The 19,881-nt window shown below is 37.0% G+C and overlaps 1 protein-coding gene across 5 annotated transcripts in view; it reads right to left on the bottom strand.

The window, feature by feature from the left end:
- PPP4R4 (protein phosphatase 4 regulatory subunit 4) overlaps positions 1–19,881 on the bottom strand; it is a 64,609-nt gene that overhangs the window by 35,540 nt on the left and 9,188 nt on the right. Inside the window, exons 3-4 of one of the 5 annotated variants that reach the window (XR_012580708.1) lie at positions 6,106–6,208; positions 1,605–1,702 (exon numbers count right to left, since the gene is read on the bottom strand). Coding sequence is in view for 3 of the 5 variants with exons in the window: in XM_014264511.3 (XP_014119986.2) it covers positions 6,106–6,208 (103 nt within the window). In the remaining 2 variants the exon portion in view is untranslated. Of the gene's footprint in view, positions 1–1,604; positions 1,703–6,105; positions 6,209–6,619; positions 6,640–10,255; positions 10,405–19,881 lie in introns of those variants that run through there. The other 4 variants (XM_026791150.2, XM_074542422.1, XM_026791152.2 and 1 more) reach the window with 4 other exon arrangements.

Here is a 19,881-nt window from a genome sequence, read left to right on the forward strand (position 1 = left end):
AGTTAATATGTTGAAGTGAAATGAAATATCACTATTTTTTAAATTTAAAAACAGGTAATTTAAATTTTAAATATCAGATTTATGCACAGACCTTGCAGGATGCAATCTTTGACACAGCATTCATTGTAAGTATTAGTAACTGTAAATATCTGTCAACTAAGTGAACATTCTATTTGTTTACTTTTCTAAGCATGTCTATTTCCTGAGAAAATAAAAAGTTCATTATTCTACTAGCAAAGCATTACACTCATTTTACAAATTACTCCAACTTCAGCAGGAGTCTAAATCCCATACTTCCTACTTAGCATTTTATATATGTGGTTTTGTTTCTTTTTTAAACTGCTTGATCTGAACAGTGTTTTCTCAGATCACTCACCAAAAATCAAAAATAAGCCAAAATTAACTGAAAATAAAAATAAGCCTGGATCAGATTAAAAAATATATATTCATTTTGCAGCTAAGTGCATAGTTGCTAATGGATTGTACTCTTCACTGACTTACAAACTGTCTGCATGGCCAGGTCCTCAGTGCTGGTGAATGGAATTACATCCAGTTGGCAGCCAGTCACAAGTGGGGATGCCCAGGGCTCAGTGCTGGGGCCAGTCCTGTTTAATCTCCTAATTAATATCAAGGCCAATGGTGTGAGGTTCAACAAAGGCAATCACTGGGTCCCACACCTGGGTCACACAAACCCCTGAGTGCTACAAGCTGGGGACAGAGTGGCTGGAGAGCGGCTTTCCTCACTCAAAGGGTGGTCAGGCACCGGAACTGGCTGCCAGGGATGTGTGGAACCACTTCCACCATTCCTGGAAATGTTCAAAAGGCACCTGGATAGGGAATCAGGGACATGGTGAAAATAATGCTCCTGGGTAAACAACTGGACTTGATAATCTTAGGGGTTTTCCAGATTTAATGATTTTATGACTCTATATATTGTGTGTCAGAGGAATTTTGCTGAGAAAATAGTTTGTAGAGAACATCTGAGAAATTACTATTTGACTTGGCATAAAACAAGTTCTCATTTTACAAATGTCAAACCATTTGTACATACAACTGTACAATTATTAGCTATTTCAAGGAGAACAATAACTTATCTCTCAAGACCTGTCCCAGTTAACAATGATGTTTCTTTCTCAAAGGATTCTCTGTGTCCTTGCTCACACAAATGAAAAAAAGAAACAGCACTGTGCTGCTTTCCAACAAAGTATTTGCATTCAACACCCATGGAAACTGCCTTCTTCTTACTTCCACAGACTCTGTCCTTGTTCCACCACTGCTCTTACAGCCACAGCCAAGAAAGAGTAAGAACACCTACCAGTTTTGTATTTTGAATATTTTTGGGATCAGAATACACGTCCATACTTTTCTGGGATTCTGGCCTAACACTTGTTCAAAAAACCATCCCCAGGACAGCCAAGAGAACTATCCACACACTGTAGATGCTAACACAGCAGTGCAGACCAGAAAATTATGGAGCAGTGCCAGGTTAACAGTTGGACTTGATGAACTTAAAGGTCTTTTCCAACCTAAATAATTCTGTGATCCTATGAATTCAGTTTTCCGTACCTATTTACTTTGTATGCAATACAAACAGGGTTACTTACCAACAAACAAAGTTTCCAAATAGTCTCCTCCACTGATCCACATAACTCTGGATAGTCATGTGTGAGAACACATTCTCTGGATGTGCCTCCTCATGGACCTCGGGAGACATTGAAATATAAATTTCTAGACTGCTTACACACCTGCCTGCACTGATGTTTACACTCAGAACTATACAGTTCTGCATTTGGAAAAGCATGGGTCTCCTCTTTCCATTTTCATACAACCCAAGCTGAGTAACTTAAATTTACTTAATATAAATTTATTTATTTAGAAAATAATGTATTTTTCTATACATGGATACTCCACAAATTTTCACTCCAGACTAAAAAAGCTCTCTCTGTCTATCTTATTCAGACAAGCATTAAGTATTTAATGGAGTTTAAGGGTATTAACATGTTCTTAACTATTCTAATATCTACAAGTTAAACTCAGGCCTCAAAACTTAAAATTTAGAAAGCCTAGTTTATTCCATTAATTGGAAAACGGAAAATTCATCTCTACTTTAAATGCAGATTTTCTCCTGCAACAACAGAATTCTCTTGAAAGAATGCTGCAAGCAGAGACATAGTCAAATCATTTTAGTAATTCCACTGGCATGATAGAAATTTTAGACTAAAAGACTAAGAGACACAGAAATAATGGAGATTACAGAAACTGAAGGATATAATGAGAATGGACCTTAAAATTAATGTACAGTATAAGGAAGGATAAAAATCACCCCACCTTTTCTTAAACCATAAAATCAGCTACAGAAAAAAAAAGCTTTCAAGAGAAGGCTGATATATTAGGAAAATAAGTACTCTGAGAATTAATTTGGAATTAATGAGACAACACTGAATAAAGCTTGATATATACACAACAACAAGAATAATCATAGTTTGCTGCAATCACAGCATTTGGAAAAATCTTATTAGTCATTTGGATAGACACCTGCAATCTCCCTCCATCACTTTCGGTTGCAGAGCTCAAAGATGGAAAGCAGGAAAAACACTATTAACGTCATTTGAAAAGAGCCATTTTGTGCACAAAGAGAAATGCTTTTAAGAACGTCTAAGCTTTGCCTAAATCCGCATTTCAATGACTTCCAAGGTTCATGAGGAGGTGCATGCAGAAATCCAGAGTGGGCTTCTCTATGCAGAAGAACACATACAAGGATGCAACTTCATTTAAACAGCAACATTTTAAAAGAAAACTTCCTAATCTCATTCCTACATTAACATCTAAATTATATACTGTATGTTTGTTTAAATAGCATAACCAAAATACTGACATTTTATTCAATAATTACTTATGCATGTCACTACATTGGAGTATTGATTTTACTCATCTCAAATCTAAAACATGTTAAACATATAGTGTCTTTGACACAATTTTAACTAGATTTCACAAAACTATAAGCAATTTGCATACACCCATTTCTATATTTCTACAAGTAACCATTTTTATCAATTTTTCACCAATGAAATACAAATTTGCAAGGTATTCAGACTGAACATTCCTTGTATTTATTTCTTTCTTCATCTGCTTTACCCTCAGCTCTAATAAAAACATTAATTTTCCTTTGGGTGTCTGCAAGTATGCTAAATAACTACACTGGTTTCCTTATGCAATTATATGGTAACAATACCTTCAAAGAAACAGCCCTCTGAAACTACTACACAATTCATTTTTCATGTGCCAATTTGATTTCACAAATGATTGCTCCCAAGCTAAAGAAGTAGAACCAAGTGCAGTAATTTAAATCAGTTTATTTCCCTGCAATGGCAGATTACATTTGCAAGACTCTGAGTGCAGTGGAGTTCAATTATGCTTTTACAGTCTATAAAAGTTTCCATTTAATGGTCAGGATTACTCCTCCAATAAAAGCAAGGTTAAGAAAAAAGTAATAGGTCAAATTAATGATGTCAAACACTGTTTTGAAATTAAAAGTGCAGTGCACATGGTTACAACATCACTTTACTTCTACTACAGATAAACAATATTAGATAACAGAATACCATTGAAGGACTGGCCTTGTAAGAGCAATGGCACAGAAAGGAACTTAATTCATATACATTCCACAACACTTCAGTTTATAAAGCTTAAACTTTAAAGGAACTATTGGATTTAGACTGACCTCATTATATTTTACGTTTTTACCTCTGTCTGGAGCCCATTAACTTAGGTTTCATTTAATTTATCATCTATGAAGACATCCAGTTTTGTTTAAATGATACTGTAAGATGAAATCCACACTACGTTTCTCAATAATTTGCTCAAATATTGATTGCATTCATTATTAACGTTGTCTTCTTCATTTCAAATATTTCTATCTTCAGTTCCTACTGCTTCTTTCTTCCTATACTGTTTTCAGTTTAATGTCTTCAATATTATACAGGAAGACACTTTTACAAAGTAACTAAGTACAGCCTGATCAAATATCACACTGAGATCCAACTTCCACCATACAAATACTTTCCTATTCATGTAAATGATCATATTTCCAAATATTTTCTTCATCCCTAAATAAAAAAAAAACTTAAAACTAGAATCAAAATCTGTATTCCCATACTAGACTTTTTACTGAAGACACGCCAAGGCCAGCACTTCTCTACAGCCTGAAAAATAAAGGTAGAAAATCCCTAGTGTTTCTTATTCCTCCATAATTTTAGGAAGAATTCTGCTCTCAAAGTAGAAAACCAGAGGAAAAAACTGGATTCAGTATGGTAAGCATAAAAAACCCAAACCAACTTTTCTTGAAGCCAGTAGGTTGGCTCAGAAAAACTACATTACATATGTCAGATTAATTGGTGGTTGTAACTGCAGATATTTGGTGTAAGTTGAAGGGTCACCAATTACTTTGCAACTTCATGTCATTCTTCTCAAAGCACTTTTACACTCATACATATTTCAGCAAATGCCTATTGACCTGCATCTCATAGCGCAGAATGCAACCAGAAGTACTTTAATGTTTTCTAAATCATCTGTCAGTCTATTCCAGTCCTTAGTCCTGAAAAGAGCTATTTCTTGACCACTTGCTGAATCTAAATAATCAGATAAAAGTTGAAACCGCTCCTTTTAAGAACCAGAAGTCTCCTGAGATCAGGACAGGACATTTCAGGACATAACATGAAGTTGAGAGGTGATATCTGATATTCACAGAATGCTTGAAGGCTGGAAGGGTCTTTTGGAAGGCATTTTGTCCAATCCCCCTGCTCAGACAGGGCCAGTTACAGCTGAGACATGCCCAGGCTGCCTTTGAATACCTCCAAGGAGGAAGACAACAACATCTCTAAGCAACTTGTGCCACTGCTCAGTCACCCTCCCAGTGAAGAAGTGATTCCTGATGCTCAGAAGAAGGCTCCTGTGTTTCTGTTTGTGCACATTGCAACAACAGTTGCAGTTCTGTCACTGGGTACCATTGCAAAGGCCCTCTCCAACCCTCTTCTTCTGCAGGGGTCCTAGGGGTTGTTAGCATTATTAAGTTTTGTGTTTGCATTTGTGATTTAGTTTGTTCTTATTTGGCCAAGGCTGCTCCTAAAACCACATCTTAAATGAACTTTTACTTTTCTTCTGGGTGCATATCTGGGACAGAGTGGAAATATGGAGACAGGTATCTTCTTCACAATCACATAATCATAGAATAGGTTGGGTTGGAAGGGACCTTTAGAATTGAGCTAGTCCACCCCCCTAGCAATGAGCAGGGACACCTTCCACTAGACCAGGCTGCTCAGTCCCATCCAGTTTGACCTTGAACATTTCCAGGAATGGGGCATCCATAACTTCTCTGAGCAATCTGTTCCAGTGCTTTACCATCCTCATGTCAAAGAATGTATTCCTTATATCTAGTCTGAATCTATCCTTATTTAATTTAACCCCATTGCCCCTTGTCATATCTCAAAAGGCACTGACAAAAAGTTTGTCCTCATCCTTTTATAAGACCTTCTGAAGAACTGAAAAGTCAAAATAAGATGTACCCAGAGCCTTCCCTTCTCCAGGTTAAACAACCCAAATATCCCTTATAAAAACACATCTCTATATAAAATTACTGTACAACATTACATGGTCAGCATGCATTTATCACAACTAGCAGTGATTTACTACAAATGTGGAGGGCAGAACGTGAAATTGCACAGACAGCTAAAAGCAAACTATGCTCTTCTGGACAGTGCCATGAAGATCTTAATGTTTGGATGAAAGGGGTTTCAGAACATCAGAATCAACCATTATGACTGGATAGTCCTCAACAAGAATTCTCAAAAAAGCTGTCAAAACACTGGTAAATATTTTAGAACATTTAAATAGTACTAATTCTGCTCTTTTTTTCCCTAACCTAACAATTTTTAAAAAACTATAATGCCTGTAATACTTCATAAGTTCAGTGAATTAATGCAGAAGACCTATTGGACATATACCTCCTAGAGACTGAGTTTGCAATAAAAGTGGGATATTTTATTTCTTGGTTAAAATAATTAAACTGGCAGAAAAAGATAGATTCAAACCTCAACACACAAAACTTACTCTGATTTTTGGTAAAACCCGACGAAGTGTTTCTGCAGGATTCTGTCGCATAAGGACTGGAAGATTTGCCACCACACTTGTTCCTTGGATATCCTGACCAGAACTTACAAAAACATAAACATACAATACATTACTCACTATGACGATTACAAGCTCACGGCTTTCATTAGAAAACAAAACAAAACCAAGAAGAACAAACCTACACTACTCAGGTTTTTCATGCAAGCAATGAGGCTTTTTTTTTTTAAATAATATGTGGTAGAAGACCACATTTAAAAAAACAACCTATCAAGTTATTATATATCATTTCCTACATGGAATGTTTTAATTTTTAGTGTAGCTTTGCATAAAAATGTGAAACTTCTGAAAGTCTTTTCAAACCAGATGATCAAGGCAGTGGTTTCATGGAATCTTTTGCCTTATGGCAATACAAGGGATAAACCATAAGAAGGGGGTAAATAGAAGATATACATGAAAATAACACACAGGGTACAGCATTTTACCAGAAACCTACCATTATTTCCTTTTTGTAGGGAAAGCAGCCAGATGTATAGTCATATGCACGCAAACATGATTAAAAAAGGATGTAAAGAACTTGTTAAATGACAGATCTTGTACCTTTCTCCTCATTCTGTCTCTCTCAACGGTATCCCACAATTGAAAAAGGAAACAAACAAAAAAAAAAAAAACAGGATGGGAAGGAAATGGTAGGCAGCAATGAAAAAAAGTACGAGGTGAAAAGAAAAATTACTCAAGTAGATCAACTCCCAGAATAGAATCAAAAAGCAAGAGGATCTGGATGCCAAAATTAAAACTAAACATCAACACATCCTTTTCCTTTGGCAAGGCATGCATATCTTTGTGTTATCCAGTAGTAATGCAAAAAGCCAAGGTAAATTGGACAAGATTTTTAATTTAAATTTTATTCATTTTGTATCAACATGGAAGAAACCCATGTTTCTTCCTGCTAACCCATGTTCTAACTGCTAAAAAATGCAAACAAAATGCTACTCTTATCCTTCAAAACGTAAAGAAAGGGGAAGCATTTCCCTTTAAACCAGAAATTCTTAGTATCTGGCCTACTGCCAATTAAGAAAGTGAAGCAGGAGGCATTTCAACACCTACACAGTCTGTAATTTTCCAACTGCAGAAGATTTCTATTTCTACCAAATGAGCTGCACCATAGATTTTCTTTAACTATTAAAAACTCCAGAATTATAGTGAATTATTGCTAAATGCTCAGCTGTACACATTTTTGTACTAATAAACAAATTAAAATAAATCCTGTATCTTTTCTTCAGAGTCACAATAGGCTCAGTGTTTTGAAGGCACTATTCCTTTATTAACAGTGCTAACTATAGAAGAACGCAACAGAGCCCTATACTTAGAAGCACTTTAGCTCAACCTCTTTTGTGCTAGCAAAATCCACATACCATTTAAATATAAAACTTCAGGACTCATCTTCTGAGTTCATCCTACAGGAGATCCCAGTGACTTAGCAATGATGGGAATCCTCATGCACGAAAGGAAGCTCTCAGGCCCCAATGCTCCTGTCCAAATACTTCCTTCCTCTACAACAGCAGCTGCTTGCTGCTGGCCAGTGGTACCAGACCTGGTCTAACTGTAAGACCCCTAGTAAAGCACTTTTCAAACACTTCTCAAGCACAAGCATAGCACTAAGCCTTCTCCTTCTAGCCCCTGCATTTGCTTTTACTTATTTCTTTTACCATCAAAAAATGAAGTCCACATAATAATTGTGATGTCTTGTGACTGAAGCAAATCCTCCTAGAAACCATTTACAAACATTTGAATGGTTTGAAGGACAGAAACATGCCTGCCAGCAGTCAGCCTGGATTTGTGAAGGGGAAATCAATCCTGACCAGCCAACTTGACAACATGTGACTGGCTGAGAAGGTGGAAGTTGTTTAACTTATTTTAGCAAGGCTGCAGACATTGTCTCTCATCATATACCCCCTAGATAAACTGATGAAGTACAAGCTGGACAAATGGAAAGTGATGTGGACTGAAAACTGAGTGAACTATTGAGCCCAAAGGGCTGTGATTAGTGGCAAGGGAGCCATCCACAGGTGGTTTACCTCATGGTTTACCTTACTGGGGGCAATAAAGTTTTCCTTAATGACATGGGTGAGGGGACAGTGTGCACCCTCAGTACGCAGATGACACAAAACCAGGAGGAGATGTTGACAGACCAGAAGACTCTGCAGACTCAACAAACTGGAGAAACAAACCAACAGGGATCTTATGGAGTCCAGCAGCAGGAAATGCAAGTTTTGTAGCTGTGGCAGAACACTCCCATGCACCAGGAGAGGCTGGGGCAAGCCAACTGGGAAACAGCCTGGCAGGAAAAGACCTGGAGGTCCCAGTGGACACAAAACTGACCTGGAGGGAAAAGCAGCTGACAGCACCCTGGGCTGCACTCAAAAGCATCTCCAGCAGCTCAAGGAACATGATTATTCTTCTGTATTCAACACAAGAATCTCAGGCAGGGGGTCGCGAGTTCATCGCAATATTTGTGCAGAAGTTTAGACAAAAGGGATTTTTAACCTTGAGAAGAGAAAGCTTGGGAGCCTTATTTGACATGTATAAACTCTAATGTGAGACAGTAAAGAAGACAGAGGCAGATTCTTACCAGTAGTGCCCAGTGATAGGATGCAAAACAACAGGAAAAAATTCAATACACAGGAAATTCCACTTAAACCTTAAAAAACCCACAAAATCTTCTGTGTCAGAGTATTCGAATATTGGAAAGAGTTGCCCACACAGGTGGTGCAGTCTCCATCCATAGGACTCAAAATCCTGCATTCAAGACAAGACTCTGAATACATTGCCACTAATTGACACTACTTTGAGCAGGAAGATGATCTCCAGAGATCCCTTCCCACTATACTGTGATTTTATTCAGGGTATGTGTGGCCAATTTTGCAAATTTTCATTAAACTCAAGGAAGACAATAAGATTTCTTATATTAATTTTTAAAGCATTATTAAAAACAGATTCTACAAGGTAAGAGCAAATAAAATTTTCAAAGTCCCTGGGTATTGAATTAGAAACATTTCTATCTGGAAACGGATGGATGACTACAACTCCTTCTGCAGCATGAAGAATGAAGATTAGTCACTGAATGTACTGCAAAACAATATTACCACAAAGGATTTTGAGAAAGAAAAGACAGATTTACATTTCTCTCTCCTTCATTCACACTAGCCACAAAACACAACGGCAGGAGCAGAATACAGTCCTGTTAAGAAGACTGAGGTACAATGTTTACCCAAGCTCTAACTGAAGCTCTGTTTGTGTAGAGGCTTTTCTTTCACACTGTGACTAACTGCAGCAGTTTGGCAAAAATGATTTGTTAAATAGCCACTGTTGAATCAACCACTCAAGTCTGTGCTCTGTGTAAACGGAAGTTCTGATGAGTGGCTGCAGGGAATTACAGTTTTACCTCCACATCCCTTAAGTGACATTATTTTCAGTGCAAGATTCTATAACATTTTATGTTGGTCCAAATCTGAATTTGTTGAAGACAGAAGTAAAAATTTAGCAACTTCAATGAGAGAGGGATTAGAACACCACAATTAAAAAAAAATATTAAAGTATTCAGTAACTAACTGGGTATTAGGAAAATGAAATTCACAAACACTCAAATTTGAAAAAGAGTGTCCACAGTAGTGGGAATCTTTGGACACATTCATAACTCATCTGGACAAAGTCTGGAGCAATGTGAGCTAACATCAAATGGCATCAGACTTGGAAGCTGGCTCTGCTTTAACCAGGGCATTGGACCAAATGACTTCCAGTGGTCCCCAACCACCTAAACTATTCTGTGACTGGGATTCATAAATCCTAGACTTAATTTCCTATTTGTATAAAAGCTCAGTATCTGACAGGATTTAGCCTTTTCAGAATTATTCCATTTCAATTCTCCCCACAGGATTTCTGTTTTCCTATGCAATCTACAGTTGCCAAGGCAAATTAGAAATCCAGATAAGTATTTCTGTCAATAACATAAAAGTGTGTTGCTCATAAGACCTCCTTTGAGAATCATCTTTAGTTTATTGTGAAAAATCTACATGGTCTATATATTAAATAAGAAGAAACTAACAGTATTTTAGTACATATCTGAACTTACACCACTACTTGTGAAACTTCCGCTGTAATTAAAGTAAGAACTGAAACCCAAGATTTAGCTGCACAGTAGTTCTGTATTCATAGCAACCTTGTTTACCAGGATAGGTTGGGTCAACTGAAGTCTCTTATTTTTGTTTCCTTGCTGAATATCTGTCAAAGAGAGAAATGAGAATTTCTAACTCATACAGATACCCTTTTCTGTTTCTGAACCAAACCAAATACATTATAACGACACAATAATTTCTTTGTTCCTAATATCATCAGATCCATGAGTTTATACCTTAATTATTATGAGTAAACATTGAGCTTGTCTCCCTTCAATTTTAAGAAAAGTTTCAAGAATGTAAGTGCCTCAAAGGAACACATTTTTCCTCTAAAACATTACCTCAATATCAACATTACAATCTCCTAGAAGATAAATGTTTCTTCTTCCTTAGAGGACTTATAACACATACTGCATTTTATATGGTTTCTAGGTAGAATTTATTTTGGCATTTTTATTTTGAGTCTGAATGTAAAAAGTAAAGCCAGTCTTTTTACTTCAAGATCAAGGTAATGCCATTTGCCATTCCTAGGTGATATAGCAAAAATAAGCTATGAGCTGGTATTATCTTTCATTATGCCAGTCTTCATTCACTGACCCAGAACTTATAATTTTCACATTCAGCCAGATTTGTCATGTTCACAGCATGCTCTATGTGCTATAAGAAGTCTTCTGAAAAAATACAAGGACTGTAATTTTTCTAAACTGAAAGTGAAAAAAAAAATCACAGATGCTAACAGAATTCTAGAAGGGCAAATTACTTCTGTTGACCTAAATTTGTCTTACAGTCTAATTTAGACACAGGATATCTTTTCATTCTCCAGTCTTATTTTTTCTGTCAGTATACTTCATTCACACAGAAAGGAAAACTTTAAATTACCTAGTAGGTACTAAAATCTACTTAGAATCTTCTACAGTTTGTGGGTCTTACCTGTGTGGAGCATTATAAACACCAGATCCCAAAGCTTGCACTTTATTATTGTGTGTATTTCTATCATGCCCTCTCAGCCTTTCTGACTATAGCGTATTCCATCTTGAAACAATTCCATACTTCTTTTTTCATAGCAACTCTAATCTAACAGCCCTAGAAGATTATGAGAATTTTTTTTAAAAAAAGAAAGCTGTAGCTGTACGTTGCAACCTCTCCTTTCTAAACTGACTCACAGGTCGAAAAAAATTGTTTATTTCTTCAGGATTTATTGACAGCTCTAACAGAATCTGCCACTTCACCTCAACCCTTGCAATGAGTCTCTTCAATCATTTAGAAACAAATTATGCCATGCTAAATCTACTTGCAATTCCTCTGCATGCTATTAAGAAAAGCACATTAAAGGTTAGGAAAGCAACTGTTAACTGGTTTCTGCCTATATCTGCTTGGCTTCATAAAAAAGTGCTTTCTGTATTTGCAAGAGTCGAAGACAATGGTAAAAGCCTGAATAAGCCTAGCCTTTTAGAATCAAAGTACAACTAAAACTTCTTACTAATCTTTCAAAAAATTCAAACTTTTTAGAATAGGCTTATAATCCCCATAACAAAAACCTACTAACAGTAGAACACAGACAAATGGTAAACAAAACATACTTTGTACATGAGTTGATCAGCCTTTTTCAAAAGCACAGGGACTGGATCAAAAGAAAATGCAAGTATAAAAGAATCATAAAGATACTAAAAAAAAACTGAGTACAGAATGAAAGTACAGTGCATTAGTACAGTGACCAAATGAAAAGCAACAAGAAAATAAAAATAAAAATAAAAAAGGGTAAAGAGAGGATTTCAAGCTTTTGATCACAGCATTTTCCTCATATACAAGAAAACCATAACTAGGTATCTCAGATATACTTTATATAGATATCTATATATTGTAAGTAGATAGGCATTATATCTAGTAATACAAGCTAAGCTTATGTTCTAAATTCATAAATATAGGAGTCAAAATGCGAGCATTGAAAAATATATCTAGAATTTTAGAAACAATTTGAAGTTTTAGCTGTAGAAGCAGCTTTATTCCCAGCCAAGGAAATCTGTGAGCTCAGAATGACTTTCAACAGTTCATATTAAATTTCTATCAAATTACTGCTGTAAGGGCCTGATGACTCAAAAGCAAAAAATAATTAGGAAATGAAGATGAGCAGTGAACTTACTTCATATAAGAGCTAGATTTTTGACAAGTTAGAAGTGGAAAGCTTTGCTGGTTCATATTCTATTCATTATTCAAGGAGTATACATAGCTTCAATACTCATACTTTCAAGTAATTTGGACTCCTATTTTCAAGTATACTCATATTTTCAAGTATATTGGACAGCTCCTTCAGACTGATGCAGTTCCATGCATCAGCAATAAGCCTCAAACAGCTGACTCCAGTGCTGCTTTCTCATGTATCAAAAGCAACCATAGATCGAAGGCAGCTTTCTGAGGCAAATACACAAATAACTAAAAACTGCTTCAATTTCAAGCTGTTCCTGATTCGTGTTTTAAAAAAAAGTGTTTTACTTGCTTTATGTTCACTTTGGAAAGTAGGATAAAATTTGGCTACTTAATTAAATAGAAGAGCTAGAGCCACGTCTCTCAAACAAACATAACATTTGTTCCATTTTGGAGTGGACAATCAAACCAGGTAATACATTTAATGTAATAAATTGAAGTAGTGACACAAATCTTTCAAAATTTCCAGCTGTCTGACAGAATAATTTCACTCAGTAGATAAAAATGAGCATTACATATACAGATAATTAATCCATATCTTCATTCTTTATAAAACCATTATCAGCACACCATCACAATCCTCCTGCCTACCGGTGCTGGTTTGGCCTGGGGTACAGCTAATTTTCATTTTCTCTCCAGTGGCTGGTGCAGGGCTGTGGTTTGGACTTGTGCTGAAGACAGGGTAGATTATAAAGAGATGTTTTTATTATTGCTCAGCAGGGCTTACGCAGAGCCAAGGCCATTTCTGCTCCATGTTAGGGAGGAGACTGGAGGTGCATGGGAGACTGGGGGGAGACACAGCCAGAACAGAAGATCCAAACTGACCAAAGGGATATTCCAGACCATATGGCATCATTCTCAGTATATAAAGTGGGATGGAAAGGCGAAAGGAGGGAGTATTTAGAATGATGGTGTCTCACTTTCCAAGTCACTATTACACATGACAGGGCCATGCTCTCCTGGAGCTGGCTGAACACCTGCCTGCCTGTGGGAAGCAGTGAATTTGCTTTGCTTGTGTGCATGGCTTTTGCTTTCCCTAATAAATTGTTTTTATCTCAGCCCACAAGCTTTCCAGCTTTTACCCTTCTGATTCTCCCCTAGTGAGTGGCTGCGTGGGGCTTGGCAGCTGTCTGGGATTAATCCAAGACACTACTCAATTATGTTTAGGTAACTGTAGTAGTCCTAGTAACATTCCCTATCTTCAAAAACACTAAAATAATCTTAAATAGCCTTTTGCTACACTATTTTTTCCTCACACAGTCATATTAGCTTATTTCTAGTCATACAGTTATCCCAAAAAGAGTTTGACGTTCTGCAATGGAAAGAATAAACAAAAACATTTACCAGTAATTCCACCCACATTTACTAAAATTAGTCCAGAACCATCTTTGAAGAAAAGAATCTCTCTTTCCCTTGAATGCATATCAAATATGCTCAGCTGCATAGATCCTTCACAGCATATATTCAGTGTTAGGCACCAGAATTTCTGGCTTGTGTATTTACTATGTTGATATCAATATCATTCTATGGAAGAAAAAGTAAGACAAAAGAAGAAAAATGCTTAAAAGTATTGATACAATACTATTTGCATGCCATTCCCCTGCCCTTCTCCCTATGGTTTGTTTGTTACTGAAAAAGAACTTTAACTGATCACTGAAAGGTTTAGAACAATACATTTTTAGGCTAAGTAGTATTAACACAATATATTATTTTCATGAACAATACTTTTGTTAGCTGTCTGAAGAGGCATCCATGCAAATGGATATTGACTGGCAGAATTTGCCATACACAGCCCACAGTGCTGACCTATCAATGTTATTCTAGTGCATAAAGAACTCCAAAGTTCTACACAACTTCCATTGGGCCAACATCTTTACAGATGTCACAAAAACCATCTCAGTTGGTATTCACTGCGCAGTCCCCTGAAAATAATGAGCTTAAGGCAAACTCTCAGTCACAGAGGGCAAAGAAAATGAAAGTGAGAAAGGGGAAGGAATAACATTTGGGGGAAAATACTCCCAACATCCTTTACCAAAAAGCAGGTAAAGTGAGTCATGAACATCTCAAATAACCTATCAAATACTAAACTTTAGTTAGAATCTTTTTCTGCTTATGGGTTTTACGGGTGTGGGACATTATACCCAACAGATCAAAAAGCTGCCACATTCCAACTGTTCATTTAAAAAGATCAAAATCACCTCCTTCATTTAATAAGGAAGATGATACACTGAAGAAATTTTTACTTGATGCCCTCAGAATTTGCAATCAATATGTAAGATACAAAGATCTGTATATCAACTTTATTGATCTATCTACTCTCTAACACATCATTCTCAAATAGATGGGAAAGTTTAAGTGATCAAAGCACAAGTGTATTTATCCACAATAAGAGTTGATTTTTACATACAAGTATGCATCTAATGATTTATTACAAACTTAAGGTGCAGGTATTTTCTTGCAATACAGCAAGCATGCACGGTTCAAAAGAATTAACAAGTAACCCTTAAAATAGACCTAAGTTTGCTTTACATGATGATAAAAACAAGAAGAAATAGGCATACTCTTGGGTTAAAACCTGTAGTAAATAAGCAGGTTAATTTTAAGTATCATTCTTTTCTCCATTGATTTAGTGACTATCAATTGCTGCAGTTGGAAAATAACAAAAATAAAATTGAATCTTGTTCTGAATCTAACTAACTATAGCCTAACTAACTTCTAGTTTCCCAATATGGCAGAGAAATAGGTGTTCTAGTCCTGAGCTTTGAAATGAAAGTACATAAAAGAGATTAACTGTTTATAACAGAAAAATTTTGGTGCGAACAGCAATCAGGCAATGACTCATGTTTTGCTATTTAATATGGACATAAATCCTCCCCCTCAAAAAGCTCAGTTACAATTTCAGCAGTGAAAATGGGATCTTTTCTGTTTCTCCATTTAAAGATAGGATTTTTATCTCCAAGCCTGCCCAACAATGTAAGCAATATTACCATACAAAAAAGTGTCTTAAAGCAGACACCTTTCACATTTCTCTTTTACATATGTTTATTCTGCTAGAAACAATACAATCAACCCCTACTTACAACAAAAATACAATTAGCATATTTAAAGCATTTTATTTCTGTCCCTAGTTGAGCCTTCTCAATATATGCTTGGTAACAGAAGTTACCAAGCAATTTCACTAAGGAGGAGGAAAAAAAAGCCAGTATATACACTTTAGAAAATCTGATTACAAGCTGGTGAGCTGCACTTCTCATGCAGCACAGACAAACAGTAAATCATCCCATTTTGTAGGCATAAACTACTGCAAGCAAAATGCAATGGTTTTATTGAGTGCAACGCCACTTCTGCTGCACAGTTCTGTTAATATCAGTTGTGTTATCAAATGCTTTAATCTACCTGGAATCCAACTTTCCTGGTCTACTCCAACTGGTAGAAAAATGCTTTGGAATTAAACAAGCAGCTTTGAACAGGCTTTCTTTAATTGTAGCATAAACTGGTGGCTGCAGTGCTTAATGTTGTTCTTTGTTGTTCAACAATAGCCATGGGGAGGCAGCAGGGGTGGGGAGAGAGAGAAGCAAATTGATACCTACCCAAATTAATTTACTGGTTTTACTTCAAAAAATGTTGAATTTTTACTAGAGGCATAATTGACAATTTGGACACAAAGCTACTTGGATAAACAAAAGTCCTCCAAGACTTTCTGTTTATACCTTTTCTCTTAGACTATCACATAAAACCCTGTGGAAGCTTATGCAATTTTATTTAAAGTTGCATTGCTTTGCCATTTAAAAAAACTAAAGAAAAATTATAACATTCTGATTTAAGATAGACTTGGGGAAGAAAAAAAATATTTTTCCCCTAACAATCAAATAGGAGATTTAACTTTAAAAACTTATGAGAAAAATGCCTTAGGAAAAAATCTCATACTGATCCATTTCCAAAGTTAGAAGTATTTTCTTAAACCGAATGATTCTTGAAAAATGGATAAGGACAAGAAGAATGCATAAATTGCTTTTTCTTCCTATTAGAAAGAATGTAGGACTATGCTCTTTGAGACTGCAGCCTTTCTTCCCCACTATACATCATATTGACTTAGCAATGTGGGTCACCTTCATTTACAGAATGTTACAAACATTGTCAGTTTAAAAAAAAATATCTGAAGTCTTACAACAAACCTCTGCTACTATACTCAGCTTGGACTCACACACACTTAAAATGATGCAATTCCATTCATGCCAGTTCATCTATCCCTTGCACACTGCCTACACCTGACTTTCTTATAGTAAATTCAAGAACAAGTAGAAGAACGTCAAAGTAGGAATTATATAGAAACACTGAGGCTAAATTTACACTGTAGCATGTTTCTGTAAACAAAGCAACTGCAATTTTGGAATTATGCAATGACTAAGAAGGACTGTCTATGTGTAGCCTGTTAGGAAAGGTAACATGTAAGGGATAGATGGGCAAGATGTTTCCAACAACAGTGAATGAGTTCAGCAAAGCAGAGCAATTACCCTTGGTCCTGCTCTGAATTGATACGACTGACAAGGAATGACTCAGCTACACTGCACATGAGAGTTGTACACATTCTCTCAGCCCACAGTCACATAACACGGAATAAACAAAACTGCTGCTAGAACAACTGCTACCAAGATACAGGGACATATCCCAAGCCTGGTATTTTTATTTCTTAACATTAACCCCTCACAGGGTAATGTTTTGCAAAGAGAAACATGCAGAAACATTTATCTGAATGTAAAAGAAGCTAAATAGAATAATTTAAATAAGAATACCTGCATCATGAGTCCATTCAAATAATAACACTGACATGAAACATCTGGTACCTTCTGCTTGCGTAAAAGTATCAGGCAGCAGCAAAAAAGCCTCAGACAGATGTATCCAGGAGATCTAGCAAAAGTTTTCAAGTGGTTCTTTGTCCCTTTCCTCATTCTGGTTAATTAACACTCTTACACTAGAAAGACATTTTTCTTCCATATACAAGGGTGGATGGCCATAGGGAATTAGCATTCAAGGCAAAGATTCCATCTTGTCAAAGTTTGGTTTTCCAAGCCTGCAAAGGAAACTGTTACTGTTCAGACTGCAAAGACACATCTACAACCTGATCTAGGAAGGTAAAGATTCACTGGGGAGAAAGAGAGGAGAATCAAGATGTAAGAATGCCAGTGACACATCAATTCTCAAAGGGTAAATTTCAAGAAAAACTCAGTTATGAAAAATTTCCATCAATGTGCTTTTGTATTACTGGTGTTTTTTAAAAAAACCTTGCCTGAGGACATAACTGTCTTTGGCTAGAGATGCCAGTTTTGGCCTGTTTTTGAATCTGAATTGACCTTCTTATTCAGGCACAGAGTCCTATCATTGTGTATAATGAAAACAGTTGGTTCTTTAGCTGTAATATGAGTTTTACCAGACTATGTCAATAGAAGCCCTTGCTATAGAAATCACTTCAATTTCCTGTTCTGTTTGTCCTCAAGAACTAAAGAAAACTCCTCTTATACAAAAAACTGCCCCTAAATGATTGAATAAGATGTTCCTACCAATGCTGGAGAACTTCTCAATGAATAATGTAGACGTCTTTCAGTTGCTTAGTCTCAAGGACTGTCTACATTCCCATTCTGTTTCCACTAGGAAAAAACTTCTCTCTAAGTGATTAAATGATCCTGGTTTTGTTTCCTGTGACATAAAGCTTTGGGCTCCAAGGCTTGACAGAATCCAGGGTAACTCAGTGTTGGCATTTAGAGTACCAGCTGGTGGAACAAGGAAAAAAAACATTAATATTACTAAAGTTAACTCTAAAAATAGCTAAATGAACTATTATACAAGTTTACCCCAGAGAGCAGGATTAATTTGAAATCTCAACAAAGCTATGTCTTGTCTTGTTCCAAATTCTTGTGTCATAGCATATCTGCAAAGGCACAGATACAGGCCCAAGACTGCAGTCCTAGTTCCTGAAGTCCTAAAATTACAATCAGAATTTCACCTCAGTAAAACAACTTCACATAAAGTTTACAGTGTAGAAATATGAACCAATATATAATGGAGTTCCATCTACCTTGCTTTGCAGAGATTCAGAAAAGCTTTTAAACAGCCTTGAATGCAAAAATACAGGGTGTACAAGCATATGAGCACTAAGAGCCACTCTCTGAAGAGTCTCAAGAGTACTCAGATGTTTTGGGACAGGTAGTGATGCATGCTACTAACCTGCTATAAGGGAAAGAGCAGCTGAATCAGTACTAACTCCTGTCTCTTCTTTGTGCTAGCAACATATGGAATCAGAGTGCAGGGCCACGGAAGCATCACATCATGACATGTGAAGCGTTTCCAATGCCTACAATAAAGCAGTCCTCAAAACACTAGAAGGAATTTGCAAGAATGACATGCTCAGTAAATAAGCAATCAGTGGGATGTTCACATTTAGAGGATAGTGGTCATTGGCTCGATGGACATCAATGATGAGTGGTGTCCCTGAGAGGTCCATATTGGGACCAGTGTCATTCAGTATCTTCACTAATGGTACAGACAACAGGACTGAGTGCTGCCTCAGCAAGACTGCCACCAACACCAAGCTGAGCTTTGCTATAACATCATGAAGTTTAACAAGACCAAGGGTAAGGTGCTACACTTGGGTCAGAGCAAACCCTGGTATCAACACAGGCCAGGGGATGAACAGATCAGAGCAGCCCTGCTGGGAAAGATTTGGGGGTGTTTGTGGGAGAGAGGCTGGATACGAGCTGGCTACACTCACTATGCAGCAGCCCAGAAAGCAAACTGTCTCCTGGGGTGCATCCAAAGCAGTGTGACCAGCAAGGCAACGTGACTCTGTACCCTGCTCAGATGAGACCCAACCTGGAGTGCAGGGTCAGGTTTCCTCAGCAGAGAAAGGACATCAGCGTTTTTGAAGAAGGGTAACAAAGACCTTGTCCAGAGGAGGGGCACAAAGACAACTGAAGGGACGGAGGGCTTCTCCTGTGAGGAAAGGCTTAGAGAATTGGGGTTGTTCAGCCTGGAGAAGAGAGCAGCCTCTTAGAGAAGCCTTACAGTACCTAAAGGTGTCCTACAGGAAAGCTAAAAAAAGACTTCTTAAAAGGGCATGTAGCAATAGGACAAACAGAGATAACTTCAAACTGAGAGTAGGTTTAAATTGAGTATTAGGAAGAAATTTTTTACTGTGAGGGTGGAGGGGCACTGGAAGAGATTGCCCAGAGTTCCCAACTCTGGAAGCACCTACAGCCACGTTGGATGGGGCCTGGAGCAAAGTGGCCTAGCTGAAGCTGTCTCTGCCCATGGCAGGGGGATGGAATTAAACGACCTTTGATCCCTTCTGACCCCAGCCATTCTGTATAAATTGACTAGAGATTTG

This window comes from Zonotrichia albicollis, chromosome 6, assembly GCF_047830755.1.
Source record: "Zonotrichia albicollis isolate bZonAlb1 chromosome 6, bZonAlb1.hap1, whole genome shotgun sequence".
NCBI lineage: Eukaryota > Metazoa > Chordata > Aves > Passeriformes > Passerellidae > Zonotrichia > Zonotrichia albicollis.